Source organism: Cebus imitator, unplaced genomic scaffold (assembly GCF_001604975.1).
Source record: "Cebus imitator isolate Cc_AM_T3 unplaced genomic scaffold, Cebus_imitator-1.0 Scaffold401, whole genome shotgun sequence".
Taxonomy (NCBI): Eukaryota; Metazoa; Chordata; class Mammalia; order Primates; family Cebidae; genus Cebus; species Cebus imitator.
In genome coordinates this window covers 832,667-842,348 of record NW_016107716.1, presented here as the reverse complement: position 1 = coordinate 842,348, position 9,682 = coordinate 832,667, and the positions used below count along the sequence as shown (strand labels likewise).

General features: G+C 42.9%; 1 protein-coding gene across 1 annotated transcript in view; it reads right to left on the bottom strand.

Moving 5' to 3' along the window:
* Positions 1–9,682, bottom strand: part of PRPS2 (phosphoribosyl pyrophosphate synthetase 2) — a 31,657-nt gene that overhangs the window by 11,601 nt on the left and 10,374 nt on the right. Inside the window, 2 exon segments of the mRNA XM_017508808.2 lie at positions 2,416–2,540; positions 3,233–3,331. Coding sequence (XP_017364297.1) covers positions 2,416–2,540; positions 3,233–3,331 — 224 coding nt within the window.

The following is a 9,682-nucleotide window of genomic DNA, read 5'->3' as shown; positions in this document are numbered from 1 at the left end:
GGCTCACTGCAACCTCCGCTTCCTGGGTTCAAGCAAATCTCCTGCCTCAGCGTCCTGACTGGCTGGAATTACAGGCGTGTGCCACCAAGCCCAAGTAATTTTTGTATTTTCAGTAGAGACGGGGTTTCACCATATTGGCCAGGATGGTCTTGATCTCCTGATCTGCCTGCCTCAGCCACCTAAAGTGCTGTGATTACAGGCGTGAGCCACCTAGCCCACCCAATTGTACATATTTGAATTACACTGTAACAAAGCTGTTATTATAAACCAGTTACATCTGACGCTTGCTCACCTACCCCTTGGATGGCTTCTTTGCCTCTAACCTTACATCGGGCCAGTGCATTTCCCTCATTTGAATGCAGATTCCATGTGACTTGCAGAATTTTCCAAGTCAACTGCAAGCATTTCTAGTAGAAATGACCCCAAAATGTTGCTCACAATTTTTTTTCAGAGGACACTTAGTGTGATTCTACCTTAATGCTTGGCCAAGGGCATTTTTGTGAACATTACGCACCATAGAGTAACAGGCTACATGACACAGTGCCGCTCTCCACCCCAGGGCTGCCCATCTAGGGTCTTTGCAAGTTAGCTTTCTGCTTCCGTCTTTTATATATTTATGTTTCCATCCTGGCCACAGCCACTTCCTGCTGCTGGCAGAGGCCAGTCTCCAGCTGCATGGCTCGTTCCGCCCCTTCTGTGCTGGGAACCCAAGCAGCTGTTGGAAGGCAGCTTTGAGCAGAATGAACAAGGCTCTTCTAAGCATCAGGGCCCGCGTTTCCTGGAAGAATGTTAAGACAACTTTCTGGGCTACTCCTAAGCTTTTGCATTTGATCCTAGGTCCTCAGCTGTGTTGCAGAGAGATGAGGGTGCCAGACGAGGGACAGGCTTTTGATGTTAGCCATTCCGAAGCCTGATGATCACTTGTTGCTCTGATCGCACCTCTGTTAGTGCACATTTAGATCTTCCTTGCTTCCTCACTGGACTGGAGGGTAGAAGTCTCTTACCTCTCCCTTGGGAGGTCTCTACCTACACAATAAAACTCCCTTTCTGGCCTTTTTTCTTCCCAGATAGCACTTGCAAAGCTCTACACTGTCACTGAGTCACCGAGCCTCAGCTTGCCGCATTCTCTTATTGTGTTCATCCTTGATTCTGAACACCCTGTGCCCTGCTTGCTTGTTAACACCTCAAGACTCTCTGCCAAGCCTTTGAGACGTGCTCCTTGGTACCACCTTCTCACGCCACTGGGTGCATCATCACTGCCATGCTGTTACTACTAGGTTGGTGCCATCTCTCCTTCACCTTAGTTTCCTTTTCAACTTACTTGATAGTCTAGGAATTGTTCTCTTATCCCCAAGTATTGACTGCCCGCTGCTCTGTTGTCTGCACATGCTGGGTTTGGGTGGACTGTGTTCCCTTGGTTTTCTAACTTTAGATCAGGCATCATTGGGTTAGGTTAACCAGGGTGTGCTCACTGAGCAGCTAGGATTGTGAAATTCTCCCTCTACAGGGGCTCTACAGCCTGGAGAACATTTTCCTGTGTATTGCACTCCACATCTGAATGTGGCATAAGCTCACAGGGTGGTGGTTTGACTTCTCATAGGTGCCTGTTCCCTCCCCTAATCCAAAGGCCCAGGTAAAGATGGGCATTCCCCCCTGGCTTTTGGCTAGAGATCTGGCTTTCAGCCTCCTTCTCTTCTTCGTCCTTTTTTTTTGAGTCAGGGTCTCACTCTGTTGCCCAGGCTGCAGTGCAGTGGTGTGATCATAGCTCACTGCAGCCTGGAACACCTGGGCTCAAATGATTCTCCCACCTCGGTCTCCCAAAGTGCTGGGATTACAGGCATGCATCACCGTGCCTGGCTTTAGCTCCCTTCTTTATGGAGGTTTCCATGTGAGCATTAAAACCCAAGCCACAAGGCTCTTCCTGGATCTGACGCCCATCCCCCTCAAGCCACCTGGACATGGCTTTCAGCCTCTGCTTTATTTCTTGATATTTCCCTTTCTTGCTATTCTATGTACAGAGATTTCTTTTTACAAATGTTGTTCTATTTTGGCTACCATTTCCAAGTGCTGTTAATTAAAAGACTTACTTTCCAATCAGGCTCATTACTTTTATTATCAGAAAAAAATAACTTAAAAAAGCCCAAAACACATCTATCCTTTGCTGAAAACAAATAAGCCAATATATACCTATTGTGTCTATGTATCTGTGTATGCATTTTCTTCTTTCTTGAATGATGAAATACTAACAAAGATGATGGGTTTCTGCTCTGGAAGTGAAGCCCGCAGTCTACTTACTTGCTTACTAGCAAAATCGAGTGTTAAGTAATTGACAGCATGCTTCCTTATCTAATACATTAGAAAGGGAAAAACTAATCAGCAAATGGAGAAATCTGCAAGGCATAGCCTGCATGATACCTTTTGGCTCCCCCTGCGTCAGGTGAAACAATGACACAGTTCTTCCACTCCGCAATGTTTTCCTGGATCCACTGCAGGACCGCGGGCTTCGCATACAAATTATCCACAGGAATATCAAAGAATCCCTAAAGGGAGAAGTCAGTGTCACATTGAAGTGTTTTGTTTTGGTTTGATTTTTTGTTTTTCTTTTTAAAGTGATAGTTGCTTTCATTAAATAACATCTGCATTTTTTGTTTAAAAGAAGCTTTTATAACAGACTCCCTCTTGTTCATTTAAGAAAGAATGAAATCAAAAGACAGATATGTTATAGGGGCATATTTCAGTCCAATCCATCTTTTGGAACATATGCTACTGTCTTATGATGGCCTATATTCTGAGGAAAAGAATGGCTTTGCAGGATGGTGAGGGGAAAGGTTTGTTGTCTCTTAAGTAGTTATTATAAACTAAATACTTCACGTTCATTATATAACACAAAGTGGCACAATATAATTTGGCCTGTTTTAGAGACAAAGAAAATAAGTTATGAAGAGGTTTAAAAATGTATATTATGACTCTGCCATCCTAATTATTTTCCATAAGCTGAGATGAAACTATACAGGACTTACTACCAAGAAGCCAGCCACACTCCTCCAGAACTGACTGGGGGCAAGATGGTGAGAGAGACTGGAAGTATTAATATCAAATTATATTTCCAAGTTCAGTAAAGACAAAAATCCAAGAGAGTAGCCATATATAAACTCAAACACAACTAATGGTACCTCTTCTAAGATTATTTAACAGACTTGACTTAACCATTGCATAAAGAAAACACTGATACCTGTATCTGAGAGGCATGCAGGTCCATGGTGATGATGTGATCCGCCCCAGCCACCTACAGCATATTGGCCACAAGTTTTGCAGAAATTGGAGCACGACTCTAACAATAAGAACATTAATTTTATAACAGGAAAAGATGGATACTATTAGATTCCTCCCACTAGGATGTACATGAGAAAGATAAATCATACACGCAATCAACAAAGCATCAAAAAGAAAATTACACATGTTGTAACAGCAAAAGATATATTCGTTCCATCTAATTCAGCGAACATTTACTATTTACAAATTCTGCAAAACTAAGTGCTTGATGCTGGGTATAGAGAACAAATATCAAATAAGCAAACAGTTAAACATATATATATGTAATGTCACAATATGTATAACTGAAATCACAGTAAGTGTGCAGAAATAAAAGGTACTGAGAGAGATGACAGTAGCAGGAAGGACATAAAGTTTAAACAAGATCATTATTAGTGGTCCCTCAGAGGAAACTGCTTTTAAGGCAAGTTCAGTAAAGGTGAGGAGAATAGTATTCTAGAAGAACAGAGTGGCACAAGTAAGATTACTGAGGCCAAGAGACCCTCACACAGCCAGAGGCTAAAAGAAGTCCAGCTATTAAAAAGGGATTCATGTGCCAACAGTTGGATGGTTACAAATGAAAAAAAACAAAGTCAAAGAACGAAGACTCTAAGAGGATTGATAATTTAGTACTTACTATTCAATTTCATACTTAGTGTCATTTACTGACATTATATTCTTTGTAAAATTACCTAACTTCTGTATAGCTTTGGTTTCCACATCATAAATTATGGACAGTAAAACTGCCCACATCAAAGAAATCCAAGAGATTATATAGACATATGATCAGACCTAGGTGGAGTTGAGCATTTTGTAGTAAACAACAGCATTTCTATATATCAGCCACAAAAAGAGACAATAAAAGCTTTAAAAAAAGATTTCATTCAAAATAGTAACAAATAATCCTTGTTAAACACACACACACACACCCCCCCCCGAGTACATTCATGTAAAAACACATGCAGGAAGGAATTACATCAAAAATGTTAACAGATTATTTGTGTTTTCCCTAACACACCATTTAAAAAAAATAAATATGTATTATCATTAAAAATAGGGGTATATTATGTTCAAAACACAAAAGAATGAGAGGAAAACACTCTAAAAAGTTAACAGATGTTTCTAAAATGTGAGATTCTAGGGAAATATATTTTTCATTTTTTACTTTTTCAAACTTCTCTACTAATTATAGACCATAACTCCCCTGTACTGTGTTCCACGTTGCTTTTGGGACAAAATCGAATTTTCTCAGCTTTATTCTCCCAAGTTCTCTGACCAGTCTGGCTGCAGCCTACTAGGAACAGCTCCTCTTCCACACCTCTGCTATGGGAAGCCTCCCTGAAGTCGGCGTTGTGGCTGTCCTTCCTCCTCTAGAAAACACCTGAAGCCTGGCCATTATACCCACATGCCTGCCTTGTCCCCATTCCACGGTGTCTGCTGAGCCAATAAGTTTGATCCTCCCAGTCTGGTTCTAATCTTCCAATTTTAAGGCAGAACTCCAGAAATCATCTCTCCTTTCTAATTTGGGACTGCCTTGTGATACCTGTCTAATTAGACTACATCCCAAGGGCAAACAATTGGTTTGGGGATTTTCACATCATCTGCAGAACACAGCTCCACACTTTGCATTCAGTAGTTCTTCAATAAATATTTACTAACAGAATCTCTATTAATACTAAATGTCCACGGCTTAGTCATTAGCCTCACTAACTGTGAGAATTATTTAGTGTAACGAAGTTCCAGGATAATAAAAAGAGCAAATCAGTTGCTACAACTGCTTTGTAATAGAACCCAATTTGCAACACTAATCAATTTTGTGCTCTTCTTACAACTGTATGATCAGTTACTATGGGTTGAGTGGCCCCCTCCAAAATTCAGGTGTTGGCAATGTGATAGGATTAAGACGTGGGGCCTTTAAAAGGTGATTAGGCCCTGAGGGCTCCTCCGTTGAGAGCAGGATTCAGAACTTTCTAAAGGAGGCTTCAGGCAGCATTTTGCAAACTTGTCCTTCCATCTTCTGTCAGGTAAGGACAGAGCATTCTTCCCCTCAGGAGGGCCGGTGCCTTGGTCTTGGTTTTCCAGAAAATAAATTTCTGTTATTTTTTTTTCCCCTCCCAGGACACAGGTTTGAAGATTCTTTGTAAATTACCCAGTCTGTGGTATTTAGTTACAGCGGCACAGACTAAGACGCCAGCAAAAAGAATCCTCCGTTCTCTTCTCTCCTCAGTGGCATCCAGTGTTTCTTCATTTCTGGGATCCAAACCACAAGGTAATTACCAAATTCACACTTTCTGATTTTCTTCTTCATGCCTTGTTTACAAGTTTGGTTTTTGTTCTGTGGCTCAGAGTTTGGCTCATACCCAACTGAATCTTGCAGGAAAAATGATTTACTAGTTAATTGACTTGCTAGCCTATACAAAGAAAAGTTAGTACAGCATTGAAACAAAGGTAGAGTCGAGGCACAGTAGTCAAAAATAAAACATTCAACTCCCCTAGTGAAAAATGCATAAAAGTTAAATGCTTTGCAAGTCAGCCCAATCATAACAAAGAGTCCCAGGGTATTCTAGATCTCATTCAATGCATCAAATATCACCTTTTGAAAATGTAAAGTTGACAGGCTTTTAAAAAATTACAAAACTGTAGAAATTCACATCAGGAAAAACTATTCTCAATTTCTCTGGTACAAAAAAGGAAAAAAAGAAAATTTTATTGAAAAGAGAACATAATCTCGAAAATGATTTTGAAAAAAGAGAAAAGAACTGCCCAAACTACAAGTCCTTTCCCTGCCTCAGAAGTCATTATTCCCAGCCTTGCCCACAATCTGCTGTTGTTTTTTTTTTTTCCTTTAGAGATGGAGTCTTGATCTGTCACCCAGGCTGGAGTGCAGTGGTGCCATCTCAGCTCACTGAACCACAACCTCTGCCTCCCAGGTTCAAGCAATTCTCCTGCCTCAGCCTCCTGAGTAGCTGGGATTACAGGCACGCGCCACCATGCCCAGCTAATTTTTTGTATTTTTAGTAGAGACGGGGTTTCACCATGTTGGCCAGGCTGTTCTCAAACTCCTGACCTCAGGTGGTCTGCCCACCCCGGCCTCTCAAAGTGCTGGGATTACTAGCGTGAGCCACTGCGCCCTGTCCAACCTACTGTTTTTACCAGGGAAGGGAAAAAGCAGTTCTTGAGGGTCTTCTATAGCAGGGATTGGCAAATTAGAATCCATGGGCCAAATGTAGCCCACAGCCTGGTTTTGTGTAACCTGCTAGTTCAGAACGGTTTTTATGGCCAGGCGCAGTGGCTCATGCCTGTAATCCCTGCACTTTGGGAGGCTGAGGTGGGCAGATCACGTGAGGTCGAGAGTGAGACCAGCCTGACCAACATGGTGAAACCCTGTCTCTACTAAAAATACAAAAATTAGCCAGGTGTGGTGGAGCACACCTGTTATCCCACCTACTTGGGAGGCCGAGGCAGGAGAATCGGCTCAAATGTGGGAGGTGGAGGCTGTGATGAGCTGAGATCATGCCATCGCACTCCAGCCTGGGCAACAAGAGCAAAACTTGGTCTCAAAAATAAATAAATCAAGCAAGCAAGCAAAAGCACACCTCAAATAATAGATAAGAATTAAGATAGACTGGACAAGGAAAATGTGGCACATATTCACCATGGAGTACTATGCAGCTATAAAAAATGATGAGTTTGTGTCCTTTGTAGGGACATGGATGAATCGGGAAACCATCATTCTCAGGAAACTGACACAAGAACAGAAAATCAAACAGTGCATGTTCTCACTTACAGGCGAGTGTTGAACAATGAGAACACATGGACACAGGGAGGGGAGTATCACACACTGGGGTCTGTTGGGGGGGACTAGGGGAGGGACAGTGGGGGGTGAGGAGGTTGGGGAGGGATAACATGGGGAGAAATGCCAGACACAGGTGACGGGGGGATGGAGGCAGCAAACCACATTGCCGTGTATGTACCTATGCAACAATCCTGCATGTTCTGCACATGTACCCCAGAACCTAAAGTACAATTATATATATATATGTAAGAATTAAGAATTCCCCTTTCAGCAAGTTTGGATAAAGAATGAAATTGTCTCCTCACTATAATATGAGTCACACTGACTACACAGACATGTCAGAAATAATGGTGTCAGAACAGCTTCTGTGTCCTGGCCACCTCCAAGGTCAGTCCAGAGGCTACAGAGAGGGGGACGCTATGTCACATGCCCGGGACAGTATAGGTGGATACCTGTTTCCCAGCACCGTTATTCATAGAGCTCCCTTTCAATCTTGAAAGCATCCTGGCCTAGATGATAAATGATATGTACTATCTGAAAGCTCAAAGTGTCCTTAAAATATTCATCTCTTAACACATCAGTGACTTCCTTTAAAGCCTCTTGGAGTGAGCTAAATGGTGGCCCCAAAAATATCAGAGCCTAATCCCTGGAACTTGTGAAATGTTACCTTATTTGAAAGAAGGTTTCTGAGATGTGATGACACTGAGAATCCTGAGATGGAGAGATTACCCTGGATTATTCAGGCGGGCCCTAGATGCTACCTCATGTATCCTTTAAAGAGAGATGCCAGGTGTGGTGGTCATGCTTTTAATTCCAACACTTTGGAAGGCCAAGGCAGGAGGATCTTTTGAGCCCAGAAATTTGAGACCGGCCTGGGCAATATAATGAGACACTGTCTCCACGAAAAAGCCAAAAATATTAGCCAGGCATGGTGGTGCACACCTGTAGTCCCAGCTACTTGGGAGGCTGAGGTGGGAGGATCACTTGAGCCTGGCAGTTCTTCTTGCTTGGGTGACGAAGCAAGACCCTGTCTCTAAAAAGAAAATTGAAAATGAGAAAGAGAGAGAGATCTGACGGAGACCAAAGAGGAGGCCATGTGAAGATTCCAGCAGAGATTGCAGTAACGTAGCCTCAAGGCGGGCTGCCACCAGGCGCTGGAAGAGGCAAGGACGGATGTTGGACTTCTGGCCTCTAACACTTAAGAGAATATATTTCTGTTGTTTTAAGTCACCCAGTTTGTGGTAATTTGTTCTAACAGTGCTAGGAAACGAATACACCCCACTGTGATTCCTTCTTTCCTAGCTGTGTTTTCTAACAAGAAACCACACGACTTCCTAAAGTCACTACACACATTGTCTCTCAGTTACTACCAACGGCCCTGCCTCTGTGTGGTTGGTGATCAAAGTCCTCTCTTCATCAGCAGTTAAGCTCAGGCAGTCATGGAATTGTCTGGCTGGGATAAAAAATTAGAAGCAGCTACAATGTTACTACTAAGAAACAGCAAAGTGATTAAAGAAAAGGTGGAAGAAAGAAAAGAAATATGTTTTCACAATGGGCAAAAATGGAAAACACATCTAACTGTCTAACATCAGGAAAACTGCTACTAGCTAGAAAACGCAGTTCCACAAAACAGTTAAAGCCAGTCAAGCGTGTTGGTGGCTCAGACCTGTAGTCCCAGCACTTTGGGAGGTTGGGACGGGCGGATCACTTGAGTCCAGGAGTTTGAGACCAGCCAGGCCCACGTGGTGAAACCCCGTCTCTACTAAAAATACAAAAAATTAGCCAGGCATGGTAGTTCATGCTTCCCAGCTACTTGAGAGGCTGAGGCAGGAGAATCCTTGAACCCAGGCATCAGAAGTTGCAGTGGGCTGAGATGGCGCCACTGTACTCCATGCTGGGCGACAAGAGTGAAACTCCATCTCAAACACACACACACACATACACACACGCAAAACCAACAGTTAAAGACACTAGAGTTCCAGAAATCCATAGGGCTCTTGTTGTTCGCAGTGGCTGGGAGTGCTGCTGGCGACTAGGAACTAGGGGATGGAGATCAGACTGCTTCACACCCCCTGCAATGCAAGGAGTCGGGAACAAATAGTGCTAGTTTCTCCAACTCAGATAAGAAAACACTTCTCCAACTTCATAAAAAGCGGTCACTGCCAATCAGATATGTGCAAACAAAAATGTAGTGCTTTCAATATTGTATCACTTAAAGAGAAACATGGGATTACAAATCACTTAACAATGGGGGAGGGCACATGTAATGATAAAAGGAGTAATTTCCTAAAGAAGATACAATGTATTCAATATCTTAGGGCCAAATACAAAATGTAAAACCTACTGTGAGTGAAAGACCTTGATTAAAAATACAGCCAGAGGCCGGTGCAGTGGCTCACACCTGTAATCCCAGCACTTTAGGAGGCCAAGGTGGGCAGATCACTTGAGGTCAGGAGTTCGAGACCAGCCTGGCCAGCATGGCGAAACCCCATCTCTACTAAAAATACAAAAATTAGCTGGACGTGGTGGCGTGCACCTGTAGTCCCAGTTACTCAGGAGGTTAAGGTAGGAGAA